The sequence below is a fragment of the Dama dama genome, chromosome 25 (assembly GCF_033118175.1).
Source record: "Dama dama isolate Ldn47 chromosome 25, ASM3311817v1, whole genome shotgun sequence".
Taxonomy (NCBI): Eukaryota; Metazoa; Chordata; class Mammalia; order Artiodactyla; family Cervidae; genus Dama; species Dama dama.
This window is the reverse complement of record NC_083705.1, coordinates 20,743,510-20,761,555: the sequence shown is the minus strand read 5'-3', so window position 1 is coordinate 20,761,555 and position 18,046 is coordinate 20,743,510. Positions and strand designations below refer to the sequence as shown.

General features: G+C 38.5%; 1 protein-coding gene across 3 annotated transcripts in view; it reads left to right on the top strand.

The window, feature by feature from the left end:
* The window catches only part of LOC133046716 (microtubule-associated serine/threonine-protein kinase 4-like), a 366,008-nt gene that overhangs the window by 287,424 nt on the left and 60,538 nt on the right, over window positions 1-18,046 (top strand). For all 3 annotated transcript variants that reach the window (XM_061129642.1, XM_061129643.1, XM_061129644.1), the window contains 5 exons: window positions 1,733-1,802; window positions 7,172-7,250; window positions 13,374-13,531; window positions 15,700-15,775; window positions 17,648-17,857. In XM_061129642.1, the coding sequence (XP_060985625.1) occupies window positions 1,733-1,802; window positions 7,172-7,250; window positions 13,374-13,531; window positions 15,700-15,775; window positions 17,648-17,857 (593 nt within the window). The remainder of the gene's footprint in view (window positions 1-1,732; window positions 1,803-7,171; window positions 7,251-13,373; window positions 13,532-15,699; window positions 15,776-17,647; window positions 17,858-18,046) is intronic.

The window sequence follows — 18,046 nt, the reverse complement described above, 5'->3', positions numbered from 1 at the left end:
ATTGTTCTCAAAATGCCTTGGCTTCAATCAGCTGTTTTGTTTCTCCTAAGTTACTGATAGTTTGCTCTGTGGGGGGTGTGAGCAAACCAAATGTTTTTTTTTTTTTCCAAATAAAATTAAAATCAACCCAGAGATTTCTGGCATTTCACCTGTTTCCCTTTAGAAACAAGATTTCTAGCCATCTTGAAATCAAGACCTTTTAAGAAATATGAAGAGCAATGCACAAAGTAACAGGGGAGGGAGTGGGGGAATGAAGGCTGTTGGGAGAAGTTCAAAGAATTTAATTTAGCTGTGTAGATAAAGGACAGAAAGGGTCCTGGATTACCGGATGGCAGAAGCACAATCCGTTTCTCTAGAGGCCCAAGAAACAACAGATGCAAAGGCATGATAAATTTCATTGCAGCAGGGGGAAAATGCTTCTTGATTCTCTATCCATAAAGAAAGGGGCTTTTCAGCGCTTCCCAGTTAAATGGCTTTAATTGTGCTGTCTGTCATAAACTTAATGGCATCTGTTGATGCCATCACTGCAAAATCTGCAACTTTAAGTTACTGAAAAATTTCAGTAGAGGCACAGCCAGTCCAGAAGTAAAGGTAACACTGAAATGATCCCCTTCGAAGTGTCAGTCAGTTCTTTTTGCACACAGGTAGTAAATTGTTTACCTTTGTGGCTAGGTGCCATTCTGTGTTCCTTCCACCTAATTACAAATGGTCACTTCCGGTGTGAGATCAGCAACGTGGCACACTGGCTTCTTGTTAAGATTAAACGTGTCTTCTTGAATTATTTTCTGTGTTTCAAGAACATGCAGCATTTGTTTGCAGCCTTTCCTAACCTCCTTGTTTAAACTGGCTATAGTCCATCCAGTCCTCAGACCATTCTGCCAACCTAATGAACCCTGCAGAGGGAAGCGGGGTGGTCTGGCCTGCCTGGGGCCTCCCCTCACCCGCTGCCTGCCAAGCTTGCCCCATGATCAGCAACAGGTTGCATGTTCTGATGGGGAAAGTAGCAAGCCTCCAGACGAGCTGTCACCGTACAGAAGCATCCGTGTTCCACCCACCATGTAAGAACTTGGGGAAGATGCCTTCTGTGAGCTGCTGTGTGGCTGTGGCTTTTCAGGCAGCCTGGCCAGTCACCCCCTCAGCTGCCTAGGAGCAGAGGGACTATTGAAGAAGATACTTCTGGGCCTCTAGGCTGGGTCATTTGAGGTCTGAACTGCTGGGGTTCTACCTAGTATTTTATGCCCTGTTCTGACATTTCTGCCTTTAAAATGTGTGCTTTGAAGAATGAGGATTTATTGAGAACTCAGACTTTTATTCTGTTTCGGTAAATAAAAATACTGAGGCTGCCTTCCTAAAATGGAAAGCCTCACGCTCCCAATTGAAGCTTATCTTCTCTATCCTACTGTGGAAATGTTAACATCTGGAAAAGCAGGAACCAAGACATATGTATGTATTCATTATTCTGTGGGACTGAAATACATTATGAAATATATGAAAGTCTGCTGGTTGGTGACATGGGTTTGTTTATTCATATATTACACCCTTGGAAAGTTGTGCTGGAACTCAAGCCAATCCCTTCCTCTGCTCCAAATAAAACTAAAGCATTTTTTGAGGAGATGGACATTTTACAAAGGTGTACAGAAGCTTACTACTAAAGAGAAGAGCGTTCTGGATGTAGCTAATGATACAAGAATAAAATCTTAATGTCATTTTTTTTCCTTCTTTCTCTCTACAGGAAATAGCCCTCAAGATAGTCCAAGAAATTTCTCCCCCAGTGCCTCTGCCCATTTTTCATTTGCACGGAGGTAAGAACTTTTTGTGTGTAGAATGATAAAGTGTTATGTGGAGAAACCCTCCCCCCTGCCCCAGTTCCTCCACTACCCGCTAGAGTTATAGATGCCTCCTTTGGTCCTTCCCTAGATGGTGGGCTCCCACTAAGGGCAGAAAAAACCATTTTCACCTTTTCTCCCATCCCTAGTGTAGTGTCTCATACCTGCTTTTGATGCTCAGCAGATTTTTACTGACTTTTCTGAGTTTATATTATAAGGACTTGATTCATCCATGTGTCCCGGTGCGGTTGTCGTTGTTACTGACATACTCAAAAATAAATAAATAAATAAAAATGACCTTCCTTGGGATCACAAGGTATAAACCCTTAAGATGCCTCTTTCCTTGAGAGCACCAAGCCAGCAATTTAGTGACCTCCCTGAGTGTTTTCTCTTCCTTTCTTAGTTAGAATTGGACACCAAGTATCAAGACTATATGTCTCATATCTGGGTCAGTGAGTCACGAGAAAGTATGGTTGCTCAGAGGATAGTGGGCATACGATCTGTTACCAAAGCTTTTATTTTGGGATCACCTACTGTGATCTCTCCCAGTCAGAGATGTCTGCACAGCCTCCTCTTCTGTGTGTGAAATTAGTGGGCTTCCCCTGTCACATTCAAATCTTCACTTTCCTCCATTCCTCTTCTAGCCAGGGAAAACACACAGAAGACAAAATTGCCCCTTTAGCCAAGTTTCTGAATATTCGGAATGAATCGCTTTTATGGTCCGAATGTCCTGCGTATTTATTAAATTTTCTTCAGAGAGCTAATCATACCTTGAAATGAATTAAAGTAACATTTAATTAAGACATACAGGTAGGTTAAAAAAGTAGATTTAACGCATTACATGCAAACCTGCAGTGTCATCACTGCCATTTGTCATCGTGAAATGTGTTTTCTGTTACTAGGTCCAGAGGAAAGGATCTGCTTGCAGTATATTCTCAATTCCTGATCATTGAGATTCTCTTGTCAAATCACACATTCCCCACTGTATGGTAAATGCCTATGTGTACCAGGCCTTCCCCATAGTGAGGACAAAAAGTAATTGAGATGTGATCTCCAAGGAACTTTCTGAGACCCACACCCTGGTTTTCCCCAATGAAAACCAACTTTGATTCTTTTAGTCCTCTTACAGCCTGTAAGCACTGTAAAGAAAAACTGACAGTTAATTGGTTCCACAAAGCCTGTGTTTGTTTGTCCACTGAATATTAATTCACGATGGTGCTACTATTCTAAATGAAAAGGGAAATCCTATAAAAATTAGTTTAAAAAAGAACACAGCATAGTCCTTAAAATATGTTTCTTTGAAAAAAAAAAAGGCGGGGGGGAGGTGGTGGTGGAATGCATTTAATTACTTCAAGTAAAAAGAAAATGCACATCTCATAGCCTGTTTTTAAATGTGACCGAAATCAGTCTTTTAATCCTGCCAGATTTATAAAAATGAAGAGAACCTAATAATTAAGTGGCTGACTAGAGGACAGATGACTCTGGTTTCTGTGCTATATAGAAAAAAAAATTCACAAACCCCCAGGCATGTTAATTTTTGACAAATAAGCCCTAAACCGTAACAGAAAATTATCACAGGAGACCTCTGGTTCATTTTGCAGGAATTTCCAGATGGAACTCACTGCACAGTCTTCAAAAAGTATTAATTTAGATTAGGACATGAGTGATCATCTTTTTAAACTTTTATGCAAGTAAACAGAACCTGTGTTTGTTATGAAAACTCAAATTGGCCTATTTTTAACATCTGGCATCTATCTCTTCCATTCTAAAGTTGATTTTTCATTCAAGAAACATGGAAATTCCACTCATGGGTCTCCATTCCCTACCATTTGGTATGCATTTCTGAGACCTTGGGAAGTAATGCCATTTTGGAAGTCCCAAATTTTATTATTTTGTATATTTAGTCCAACAGATGGAAGAGATTGCCCTGTTTTAAAAATTATTCTTGCATAAAGGGATAAAGGTTGGACTTATTAATCTTTTCTGACCCTACTTATAACATGTGAGAATTTCCCCTCAGTATTCATCTGCTGGTAATGAACTAGTTGCAGTTAAGTCTGGGAAGTAAGACAACACACACTTGCTTTCCGTACTATCTAATATGTGTCTGAGAGTGAAGTTATCAAGTAAATTTTTTTAGTATTGGATTAAAATACTAGGATGAAAATGTGTATCATAGTGTAGTAGATTTTGTCTGGAACAAGGAAGCATATTTGTATTTTGCTAGTAGCTGTGATTGTTGTTTTTCAGTTGCTGTCATGTCAGACTCTTTGTGACCCCATTGACTGCAGCACACCAAACCAGTAACTGGGATACTGATTTACAATCCACCTGCTTGTGGAGTTATTTAATGTTGTCTTCCTTGGTGGTAAAATGGAGGTGATGACATTGGTCTGCCTTCCCTAGAAGTTGTGTAGAGGTTTACATATCATACATTGCTTTCACTTTCATCAGAAATATTAAGAGAGCCCTGAATAGATGCTGGGGATGTCTCCTGGCTGCCTAGTTGTTATTTATCAGGTGAAATATCAGAATGTATTTTCATAGACAAATTACTGGAACAGATTTGCCTACTGAGGTCAAGTCATGAGATGCTTACTGAGCACAGGTGGGCTGAAGTTACTCTGGTTACATTATATTGGCATAGTTCATCTTGTTCCAGTATCAACTAGACCATAAAATATATCATGCCAGATGAGTACAACAAACAAATCATGAAATCTGCTTCCTCTTTATACAGTCACAATAGCCAGGTTGACACTGGAACTTTTCTTTCTTTTTTTTTTTTTTTTCTTTTTGGAACTTTTCTTTCTTCCTTTGTCATACACCATCGTAATCTAACTTTTTGTGGCTAGTATTGAAATGATGGAGGTTTGGGGGGAGGGGCGGGTTTTCAGCAGGTTGTTTTCGTTTGTTTGCTTTTGTTGTTGTTTTTGCTAGTTGCTTTGTAGCCTGTGTTCCCATCAGATGTTTTTCTCGTGTTACTTTTTCATTTAGTATAACATTGAAATTTCCACCCACAAAGGAAACACTCTTTTCAAAAAAAGCCTTGTGGCTTTGGCAAGAATGTAGTTTTGTTTTCAGGTAACATTTTACTGGGAGCTGCTACAAAGAAAAGAGAACATTATTAGTAGGATCCAAATTGTACTTGTGTGATAGCTTTCTTCATAAAAGGGCATGCTATCTCTTAGAGCACGTATATAGCATATATAGGAAGTTCTCATATGCAGTTGTCATGGTAATGAAAATGCAGTGGTCCTTTGTACTCCATTTGAATAAATAGACGCAGACAACTTAGGGAACTTTATGAGACATAAATTACTTCTGGTCCATGGCTGTACAAAGTACTAAGCACATTCTTGTTTAAACATCTTTCTAGTCATGTGTTTTCCAAAGTAAGCAAATGTTAATTTATGCTTCAGAACTAATAAGAACATGTCTCCTCTTGGAGTTGTTCATTCATCTGAAATATGTTCATTGATACCTGAGGGAAAGGAGAGTTAATGAATCACAAAGCAGAATCATGGTGGGGGAAATTGTGTCCCTCACTCTTTCCAAAGACTAGTTTCTGATAATTGCTATTAAATGGACTGAATAATTCTTTGAAAACCATATTCTTTTAAAAATTGGAAGTGTTTAAAATAGAGAGTCCAGGCATGGGTTCTTAAGTCTGTAATAATTAGCCAAATAAGCCAGGACCAACCTGTGTCCATTTAATTGATGGTCAGTTGTCTTTGGAAACATGTTATTAGAATTAGTTTCATCTTAAATCTTTTAACATTTTAAATTGTATAATATTATTTCTAGAGAACTTGTGGCATTTCTTTTCATTCCTTTTATCTGATACATTTACAAGCATCTTAATTTGCTTCTTTTTAAAAAAAAAAAAAATACTTGATTCAATTGTACTCCAATCATGGTCACAGAATTGACAGGTAAATTTTACTAAAATCTTAACATTGTACTACTTCTGTGATTTGTCCACTTGAATTTCTCATTTTGTCTTTGTGGACCATTTGCATTTATTGGAGGTAAAAATAACATCCATGGTGGCCTATGATTATATTCTCCCTTGATTATAATTTAGGCTAAGATGTCATTTTTCTACATAAACATGCGATTGTGACATTTCTCAAGTTCAAGTCAAATTCTGAGGAATTCCCTGATGTCCCCTTATAGTCAATGTGTCTGTGGTCAATTTGGTCTACTCTTACCTCTCACTTAGTAAATTAATATAAATCATGAGTTACAAAAAGGCTACATATGGTCAAAGAATGCAGTATAACTCCTTAGAAAAGTGTGTTTTTCCTTTTCTCCCCATGGCAAATGTGTGTATATTTGTCTTCACCGTGTTAATGTGATTTTGAAGGCATAGTCCTATTCAAAATTGCTAATAAAATAGTTATTTTATTATCATTAATAAAATAATCCTACTTTAGCAACAGGATTGTCTTCACCGCTTTGACAACTCATCTGAGACCCTTGTAATGATCCCAATTAATAACTATAGAGTTCAACCCAGAAGCTATCCATCCTGTTGCCATTTGGAGATAAAAACCATATTCTATTAAGACTCCTGACAGCTTCACCTCTGTGACTAGTGCAGGTCATTCTACTTTGCATTAGCTTCTATCACTAGTGGAGAATATTCTTTCTTTGCTCGCTGTCACTGGCCAGAGCTGGGCCGCACACTCATAAACTCAGAAAGGGGCATTTGCTGGAACACTCTATAAAGCCAGGTCATGTCAGAAGGTAATAACTCTTAAGAGATTCTGAACACAAGGGCAGTCACTTTCTTAGTGCTAAAGTTATTTGCCACTTAAGGCTTGAGCCGGCCACGAGCCCCCTGATCCTCCCTTCCTTTGGTGTGATGAGTAGGATTGTTCTCTTGAAAGTAATAAGCTGAAAGTCTTTAGTATGTGGTGGAAGTCCCCAGAGGCTCTCGTACCATGCTGGAATTCAGGCCCTTCCAAAGATCGTGGCCCCAGTGTTCAGTTTCCACATAGGAGTGGTTTTCCTCCTGCCTTTCTATTTTTATTCATCTGAATCTGCTGAGTCCGACCAATGTAATTATCCCTGGTATTCATTTTGTCAAAGTGTATTAGTGAGAGATCAATAATATGGATCAACCCATTCACTTTCTACTTGTTTGGGTGTATTGATTCAGTTTAAATAAAAGTCAACCTGCTGTATAATGTTTGTTTACTCTGGCCCTTGCTGAACATTTCCACACCCTCACTGACTGTGTTTGTGTCATTTGTTTGACGAAGAATACTCGGTTTCCCTGGGGTTCCCATGTAACCCTCCTCCAGTGTGGGCCTAAGCTAATCGTACTTTCTCCCCAGGACTGATGGACGCCGCTGGTCCTTGGCTTCCCTCCCCTCCTCTGGCTATGGGACAAACACTCCCAGCTCTACGGTCTCTGTAAGTGCCCAGTTTTTCTCTTGTACACCCCAGAGCTCTTGCATGGGCAGCACTTTCTCTGGGTGTTCCCTGATAGGGAGGAGAGGATGAATTCTGTATGTCTGTCCCTCCGAGTAGGCGTCACATCAAATGATGAGCTGACAGACACAAAAAAGACATACTCTTTGCTGCAAGCTTTTAAATTATGGTGCACAAATTGAGCGAGTCCCCAGATCACAAGTTGGGAGGAGACTGGGAGCTTTTGTTTTAATACCATTTGGTGTTTGGGGGTAGGAGAGGGAACACAATCTGGTTTTATTGCTTTGGTTCCATGCCAGTGATATTAGTACTGAAAATGCCATCAAACTTTGATGGCCTGGGTCGTTTTTTTCTTGTATGGCTTAGATGTAGAGTTCTGTTTTGTTTTGTTTTTTAGTTTTTATCTTTCAAAGAAAAAGAATGGCAAGCCTTAAATTTGTACCTTCTGGATAAAAACTTTCTTTTAAGGAGAGATTAAAAGAACTTAGAAGTAAGTTAAGATCAATACAGAGACAAGATGAAGCCATGGAAATAGGATAGAGGAAGAAGAATACTATTGCCGCAAACTACAACATTTCAACAAGAGCCCTATCAATTACTGAAAGTGATTCAGTGGCTTAGATACATGCCTTCTCCATTTAAATTCGTGATATTGTGGGATATTTGTCTCTACAGAGCTTTACTTTTTTACTTTACTTTTTTTATTGAAGTACAGTTGATTTACAATATTGTGTTTTCTTCTGTGTAGCAAAGTGATTTAGTTATACACATACACATATATGCATTCTTTATTATATTCTTTTCCATTATAATTTATTCCAGGATACTGAATATAGTTCCCTGTGCTATACAGTAGGACCTTGTTGTTTATCCATTCTTTATATAATAGTTTGCATCTGCTAAACCCCAGACTCCCTATCCATCCCTCCTCTACCTCCCTCCCCTTCTACAGAGCTTCTACAGAGATTTAGAAGCTGGTGGTCATTTAGAAGGACCTAGGATATGGTGTAGGTCAATCAATAAATACCTAATGGAGCAGTCTGAAAGCTCTTGTACCAGCCAGGAATGTGAACTTGGTTTTAGAGCCGCTTCTGAGTCATTCCTGTCTCCATTTTGTCAAAATCTGTGGTTTATCGCAAAGGGATATCTATCTCCCCCACCCCCCATAAACCCCAGCACTGTGCTAAGCATATAGGTTCACACTTAATATCGGTGAATTGAAAAGAAACTGTGTTAAATGTATAAACTTTAATTGATATCACCAGTGCCTTATATTTTATATTTCCAGAGTTCCAGATGCAGTGTAACATGGGTTTTCTAGAGCAAAACACTGGCCTGTTAAAATCTGTTGGATTATTTTTACCTTCTTATAACATTTTATTGAGGAGCAATAATTTATTTTCTTGTCCACTATTCCACTGGGTTGTGGTATGTGCGTTTATTGTCCATTTAGATCATTTTTGTGAAACATCCTGACAGTCCTGAATAGTTTCATTGGCACTTTAGTCTCACATCCAGGAAAGGATATTCAAAACTCTTGAATGGCTTCAGTGGATAGAGTTGTCACTAAAGAACGGTAAACAAAGTCACCCTTGTTTTTTGTCAGTAAGCATCATTGTTTATTTTTAGCCCATGTTTTAGATCTTGAAAGCATTGGCTACCACAGTGTGAAAATGACTGCTGAAACTGATTGACCAGAAAGCAAAAAAGAATAAGGATTTTAAGTGGAATTCTTCCCTAGACTTGTGAGCATCTCCAGTTAGAATCCAACCACCAGTAAACAGAATACTTGTCCCATTCTCATACATACTCTGATTGAATCCTCCCCGTGCCCCAAATTTGTATCTTCTTTCTTGACTTCAAATCCTTTTTATTTTAACTATATCACCTTGCTTTGTCCTGCAGTCAAGTCTTATTATAGTTTGGATATAGAAGTTTCTCTTTGGCAAGAAAAACAGGGGAGGATGCAGGATCTTTGTTCTTTCTGTCTCTAGCTAGGAGATCATATGTCATTTTTAAAAGTGAATCTAGAAAGCAAGGGTGGGCTATGTAGAAGTGGACCCCATTTGGTACAAAGTACTTTAGAAATATTTTTATAAACACATTTTATGTACTAGGTACTTGTCTCACTACTTACAATGCACTGGCTTATTGTAAATGAAAAATATGAAAAAAAATATAAATTGTAAAATTTAATTGACTTGTTTAATTGTCTCATTTATTTGTAAAAACATGCTTTATAATGTAGTTGCCATTGTTTTCGTCATTTTATGGCTCAAAGCTCTGAGGCACAGAGAATGAATTGAGGGGCTGTTTACTAACCCCTGTGTGTAGCAATAAGAATACAGTAAGTTTCTCAACCCTGGGCACTTGACTTTTTAAAAAAGGAATTCACAAGGTATTGCTTAAACCACACTTGATAATTAATAAATCTGACCTGACCATCTGTCATGATGTCACTGCTGTCCCTGACTTATGTATATGCCTGAAGAGGAAGCTTTCTGAGACAGTTTTTAGTCACACACAGGTGTTATGTGTTTCTAACAGCTTCCACCCAGAGGTAAAGCAACTTTTCTCTTAGGTGTTTATTTTATTGGAGAAGGTGGTATCATATAATTGTGGATCTCATAGTCCTCTTTTCCCCTTCAAAATCAAATTGTAACTTTCAAAATGACTGTCTTTACCAAAAGACATAAGGCACTGTTAGATTTTTGGAATGTAGGTGCTCTAACAAGTTCAGTTATTTTTTTCTCCTTGTTGGCTATTGATAAAAATGATAATTGAAAATTTGAAATGCTGCTTCTGATTTTCCTCAGCTTCTTTATCTTCTTGCCCTTTAAATGTTAGGACAAAAAATTGTGCAAAGCTGCTCAGGAGTTGCATTTTTTTCTTTTTTAAGTCTAACCTGAATCACTTTTACAGTCTCATTTTCTGGGTTAACTGGTTGTGATTAAGTTAATTAGAAATTATTTTGGTTATTTTTTAAATAAAAATACAGAATATATACAGATAAAATCACAAACACTTTGAAAATACAGCTTAAGTTTTACAGACATTTGTTGTTAGCTGAGTTCCAGAGTTGCTAATGCTGAAATGTAAATACCACATCCTTTGGGTATCATAGAAACTGCAAAATTCCCAAGGGTTAAAATGCTTCATTCTGAAATTGAAAAGATTTGGTCATATAAAGTTAATCAGTTCTTCCTCAGAATATTTAGTATTGCTGCTTCTCTTAATTTCAAGTTTTGTAGTTAAAATTAATTTGAGAAACTTTTCCAAGGTAATATTCAGATTATAATTTTTAATTTTAAGATAAGTAATATGGAATTATAGCAGTCAGAAGATATCTCCCATATATTTCTTACAGATAAATTATTTTCTGGGGGAAAGAGTAAAAATAAGAATATAAATACTTATAAATATGAAGTCTGACTATAAAATAACATTACTTTGAGTGGAAAACTGCACATACATATGAATACTGTCCTTTACAAAATGCTTATCTTGGGAAACTAGTTTATTTGAATGATACCATTACTCACAACATTTTGGGGAAACTCTTCTAAGTGCCTTGAGAACTAGAAGCACAGTTCTTTTTGTAAACCCTCACTCTTTGAAAGTGGATTTGATTTATGATGTAGTCAGAAGTTATATATGCAAACTAGTTGGGTGATGAGACTTACTGGCACCACGTTTAGAGAGCATGCTAGAAACATAAAGTCATGGGTCTTAATTTATTGAGGAATTCCAAACTAATTCTTGAAACTCTAGTAAAAGTGCTGTTCCAAGGATGTACTGACCAGCAGAGGTATCTTTTCAGTGAGCTTGTGAGGTCCTAGGGACAGCGCCTGCAGCCTGTCACAAGTTCTCTGAGTCCCTGATCTTTGCTGGAACGGACTCCTGGACTGACCCTCTGGTGTCCATTAGTGACTCACTCTGGGGGGCCCTGTTTGATGCTTTTGAGTTTCCAGGCTGTTTGGAGAGCCTTCAGTTGCTTCCTGTTCCATAAACTCATCCGGTGTCACTGGGATAGTGTCACCCTTTTCCCATTGACACCTCGTCTGTCCCAACTGAGAGGAGAGACGCTGTCTCCCCAGAGAAGCCCTTTGCTTCTCACTTCTCTAATACTTTTCCCACCTCATCCTTCATTCTAACATATCCCCATCAGGAAGCCCTGGGCACATTGCTGTGGAGTTCAGTCACATGGTTATGTTTATGGTATAACCACAAAATTTTCCTGTTGGAGTTAGCACCTGTGACCATTTTCTTACATTTGCTGTAGCTATTTTTGACATAAACTTTTGATTAATAAATAAAATATTAAAGTAGAAATAAAGCCCTTCCCGCACAGTCCTTTTCTCTTCCCCCCTCCTCAGAGGGAATCACTCCCTAAAGTCACTTGTGTCCTCATGCAAACGCTGGTTCATAATGCCTTATGTGAAACTCTTAAGTCTGGTGTGGCTCTGGAATTAATTTTCACATTTTACAAAGTTAACATGATCCTCCCTGTACTGTACACAGCAGCCCAGCAACTCAGAATCAGATACATTAATATTTCAATGGCAAAGCTGAATTAGCATTCACATCAAGTGGATTAAATGCGTATTTTAAATGGCTTTCCATCAGTTCAGCTGATGGCTTGCCACCAAAAAGTTATTACTGGGAATTTATAAATAGACAGCTGGGTTTTTGGATTTTGGCTACAGGACTGTGTACGTTGATTTACCTTTGAGACATATATACAAAGTCTTAACTCGGGGTTTCTGTTTGCTGATTTCATCATCTTTGCTTTTATGGCTGCGACTTCTCTCCTGCTGGCATTGACTTTTATTATTCTTTTACTGATTTCTTGAGTTGACTTTGGGTGTTTTGTTTCTTTTTTCATCGTGACAGTATTTAAAACTACTTGTGTTTTATGACTAGAGCTTTGGTTTACCTCAGAAGTCTTTCTAGTAGTGTTCTCATTTTTATAGTTTATAAAATAACCTCATTACATTGTAAAAAGTCCTCATTATCTTTGTATGTACTTAGAAAGTATTTTATAATTTCAAGGTACAAGGATATTTTAAAGCTTTAGTCTATTAATTTCTAACTACTGCAGTGTAGTGTTTCTGTGTTTATGAAGTATGCTCTTGATGTGGCAGTTTTTTTTAAATAAAAAAAAACACCTGCTCGAATGGAATATTCAAATGAGTGGTATCTTTCAAAATATGCTTATTCTACCTGTGTTTCCATTACTCAAACATTTCTCATTTCTTTTGTTAGAATCACTTAAAGAGTTTACCTCTCAATAAAAACAAACAAAAAAGCAATCACATTGTTTAATAGTTATATTTCTCAGATTGATTAAAAGCAGTGTTGTTTAGCCATTCACCTTTTCTACCTTACTTTGTTCTAAGTGCTGAGTGATTTTCAAAGAGCACATCTAGATTCAAGGGATTAAAAAAACGCAACACCACTGAAGCTGTCTAAAAAAAAATAGCATTAAGCCTGAGAACACAGAAAAAATTTCCAATTCCCAGTTTTTAAAACAATGGCATAAGTGAGACAAGTATTTTCTTTTCCCATCCCCTTTTTACCCAGGACTCATATTGATGATAATCACATCAAAGGACAGCATGCTTTGTAAAGACAGATCTCATTACCTTATTACTTTATTTTTGATTATACATCATAGAGTTCATTTATGATTATACATCATAGAATTAATTTTATGTTACTTACCCGAATAGCAAGTGTTAGAAGTGAGGATGTCACACTCCGCTGAGAACTAATATGTCATTTCTTGCTCCCAAATTCTCACTATAGTTGTCACTTTCTTGCTCTGGCTTTGACTGGGTCCCATCCATTTTCAGACCCTGGTTTTTCTTCAGAGAGTAAACTATTTTTGGGGAAATTGTAGACAAATGAGATAAAATACAGTAGCAATCTAGACCTCTAGAGACCACATCAAGGTATACAGTTAGGCACTAGCTAATGTAATTATAACATGGAAAAGATGCAGTATAACATGGTGATATAACAAAATTTAGTGCTGTGACCTAATATTCATTTAAAGCATTTCTTTTTGAGATAGTCATTAAACCTCACTTTGGTTTGTTCTAGTCATCCTGTTCCTCCCAGGAGAAGTTGCATCAGTTACCATATCAACCGACACCTGATGAATTACACTTCTTATCAAAACATTTCTGTACCACCGAAAGCATCACCACAGAGAACAGATGCAGGAACACACCCATGCGCCCCCGCTCCCGAAGTCTGAGGTATGTAGACCTGAGTGAAATGTTTTATTAGTTGGATAACCTCTTTGCAGCCATTTCAGGGAAAGACTTTGGGTCCTCTAATTCATGTATGTGTTAATTGGTTTATGAACTACTATAAATGTAGTGTGATTTTTTTTTTTTTGCATCTACACATGATATAGTAAATTACCATTGAAAGGTCTCTTACTATTTTTCTTTTAAATTTTTACAAGTTGATAATTGCTGTGGTAAAAGAAACCATAGTGAACGACAAGGACCACCTGAGAAACTTCTAGTTGGAAATTTCAAGATCATCAAATTATGGTGCTACATCAATTAATATTTGGCAAAGAAGCTTGGCTAAAAGGGAAGGGCAGTGTGTTGAGGTTCACATTTGGAATTCAGATTCCTTTTTATGAAAATCCACCCAGGTCTTGGATTTTTCCTTCTCATCACAAGTCTTAATTTCTCCAGGGTTATGAGCGAGCCATTAGGAGCTTGTGTCCCTTGTATTTTGTCAAAGCCAAATGTAGTCCATTTGACGTTGAGTAGGGCTGGTTTTATTTTGACCTTGTCTCACAAAAAAATAGATGTCACTGTTTGGTTCCTCTGAGAGTGACTCTAACAGAGAGATGATGATGTTTATTAAGGAGTGCTTGGGAATTACACCTGTCCGGGTGAAGGAGTGGGTAGTGGGATTGAGCAGAAGAGGAATCCTGCCTCTGTGCAGGCCTGGCAGCCACAACCAACCCCATGGGGAGTTCTGGGGATGAAATGACCCATCAGAGCTGTCCCTCTGAACCAAATGGCCCTTCCTTTCTATCTCCACTCAGTCCTGGGATGTGGTACTCTGGGAAGGACTTGGCCTTGGGTGAGGGGGCTCTTCGTGCATGCCAAGTTGCTTCAGTGGTGTCTGACTCTTTGCAACCCCATGGACTGTAGCCCACTAGGCTTCTCTGTCCATGGAATTCTCCAGGTAAGATTACTGGAGTGGGTAGCCATTCCCTTCTTTTGGGGACCTTCCCAACCCAGGGATCAAACCTGTCTGCTGCAGCTACTGCCTTACAGGTGGATTCTTTACCATGGAGCCACCGGGGAAGCCTGAGGGGACTCTGCATCTGAGGCCATATCCAAGGGGCCTGACTGCTGTAGGCTGCTCCAGCCCCAGCAGCTGGGACAACAGGTCCTTCTCTGCAGGGGGGGCAGGGTAGTCCATCCTGGGTCCTCCAGAATAGGAGATCTCCATGGCATATAGAACTGGCCTGCTTTGATAGGAAGGTTTATTTTAAAACATAGTTTGTCAGGTGTTCAGTTGAACATCAGAGTTTGCTGAGAAGGGTTTTTTTTTTTTTCTTTTTTCCTTTGTACCTTCCTAGTGCCATATAGTAAATATAGCCATGTGGTGTAATCATGTTAGATTATTTTGAGATATGGAATAAAATGTTTTGAATTCATTTAGAGCCATTGTATTTTACCACATGGGTGCCATTTTTTGTATTACGAAAGGAGTTCACAGGATAGCTAGCGCAAGCAGCTATATCGTCTCAGAAATACATAAAGTCACGCTGCAGTTGCCCAACTGTGTTACCACTAGGAAGGAGCAGGAGTCTACAATTGAAATAAAAAAAAAAACCTCAGAGTTGTGTGCCTCTGTTTCATACTGCACACGGTGCCTACCCCAGCATCCCAATCCCAGCTAGAAAATGGATTTCGGTGGTGACACCTGTGCTCTGGGAAACTCTTAAATCTCTTCAGTGGCACATGGCAGAGAGCAGATGTATGATAAAAGTGTGAAATTGACACTGCAGCGTGCCCTGGACATTGCTGTTTGTACTCTTTTATATCCCAGTTCATTCATTGGTTTCTGGAACCACACAAGTACATGCTACATACAAAATGTAACTGCAATTTAAGAATGTTTTATGAACTTTTATATTGTACCTATAGTTAATTTTCAGCATTCTACTTCTGGAGCTGTCTTTTTGAATCATATTCAGGGTTTCTCTGTGTTTGTGAGTATGTGTGTGTGTGCGCGTGCACTAATGACTGATTTTGTAGTTTATTACCTAATATACTTTTCTTACAAAGGCTGCATAGTACTTTTGTTGCAACCCATTGTTTATAAATAAAAATCTTATTTTCATTTCATGCTGTGGCAAGTTTAAAAGGGTAATTTGCTTTGCTTGCAGCCCTGGACGTTCTCCCGCCTGCTGTGACCATGAAATAATTATGATGAACCATGTCTACAAAGAAAGATTCCCAAAGGTAATGAATTGAATTGAAGATGTCTAGGACCTAAACCAACAGGCAACATAGGTTTAGCGTCTGTAAGGTGGTTTTGTCGAGGGAAGTAATGGTCCAGTCCAGTCATGACTCGCATAAAATAGCACTGTAGCCTTCTTTAGAAAGATAAAATCACTAAGCCCTTTTAAAAGCTGCTGAGAATCAGCCACACATTCTGTGGACTGAAATGGCTGTAAAATAAATCCCATTGGTTTACCTGCCCACTGTGACGAGTTGGATGTGGTGGTGCTGGGAGATGTTCCGTGAGCATCTGTTTTGAAAGGCTGCTGGATTCTGGGGCTCCTTCTGCCCATTCTGGGCCTGCTGCTTGGTCCAGCAGAGACTGTTCAGCTTCCTCAGAAGCCTGTAAATGGGTTTATGTCACAAAAGTCTTTTACTTTTCTCACCTAATTTTTCTTTTCTGTGGCTTCCAGTCTCTTTAGCAATTATAAGTCTAATCCTCTTTATTCAGAAGGAAAGTCCAGTTGCAGTGTTCCCCATTGGACGGGCCAGTAGAATTTGGACTGAACCAGAGAGCCTTTGGAGATGGGTTGATGCCACTTGCCCCGGCTGCAAAGAGCTGCTGTCTGCCAGTCCCCATGCCCTAGTCTCCATGGCTTTTCCACCAGCGTGTTTCTACACATTTGGGAGAAACAGTTGCTCCATTCTGTCCCCGTTCCTCCCCTTATCACCTTTGTAACCCTAGGCAGGAGAGCAAAAGGAAATCCTCGGCTTCATAAATCAGGAGTAGAGTACTTATTATTTGTAATGAACCCAACATTGATGTCATTGATTACGGTCGTTTTAGCCATTTATCACATGCCACTTGTTCACCAGGGAAACAGATCCTGACTTTACTAGTTAATACTGGTTAGGATTTTAGAAAGGAACAGGAGGCAGAGAGAATCTCCCAGCATATACAATAAATTCAAGCAAGGAATATTGATTAGGCAATCAGGGATCCTAGAGAATGAAATAAAAATTGGGAAGGAAATTTTAGACTTACTTTGTCAAGGGAATTCCTTTGACCTTTTGCCCAAGATGTAGCTTTTTGAGGAAAGAGTATTGATGGTATAAGATGCTTGTTCCTGGTACATTAAAATACAGCCAAGAGAGCAAACTGTTGGCCCAGCCTAAGGAACTCTAACTTCAGTTCTGATTTTTGAATAGGTAAAAACAGAGCTGCAAGTATTTGATATTTTCGGCAAACTATCTGAAAGAGCCCAAGATTTGAAATGACAGCACAGCAATTCACAGATACTGAGTTATTTGGAGAAGCTTACATGGACCATTTTACATTTGACAGGGCATAGAAAATAAGTAACTGTCACCCTGGGAGATTCAGTTTCTCGTATATACCTCTTTTTCCACTTGGTGAGGCTTCTTCTTCTTCTTCTTCTTTTCAAATAGACTATATCTTTAAGGCAGTTTTAGATTCATGGCAAAGTTGAACAGAAAGTACAGAGAGTTTCCAAATGCTCCCTGACCCCATACATACACAACCCCCTCTTATCAACATCCCCCTACACACACCTCTGGTCCCAGAGTGGTCCATTTGTTGTCATTGACAAACCAACACTGACACATTGTAATCAAACCAAGTCCATAGGTTACATTAGGGTTCACTCCTGTATTGTATATTCTGTGGGTTTTGACACATGTATAATGACATATATGTATTTAGCATTTTATAGTATCATACAGAAGTGAGGCTTCTTTTAAATTTAATTTCTAGAATTCTATTTGATAACTTGTAGAGGTCTCCAAAAATACTAAATAAATGTGATGATTGTACTGTTCACCTATTTGTGTTTCCTTGTATAACGTCTGTGTGTGCATGTCTTCTGTGAACAGGCTACAGCTCAGATGGAAGAGCGCCTAAAAGAAATCATCACCAGCTACTCTCCAGACCACGTCCTCCCGCTTGCAGATGGAGTGCTCAGCTTCACTCACCATCAGATTATTGAACTGGCTCGCGATTGTTTGGATAAATCCCACCAGGGTCTCATCACCTCACGATACTTCCTTGAATTACAGCACAAATTAGATAAGTTGCTACAGGAGGTATGGATCTTATAAAGTTTTTTGATTTGTTTTGCTTTTACCCTGAGAAAAGACAAATTTTATGAGTGCATTTGCCTAACAAGTTTCAACTATGAGATGGAGTTCGTATTACACAGAAGCAAAGAAGAAGAAAAAAATTGATTGCTACTTCCTATAAATTGATTCAGGTCAACGTTTAGAGTAATAGAA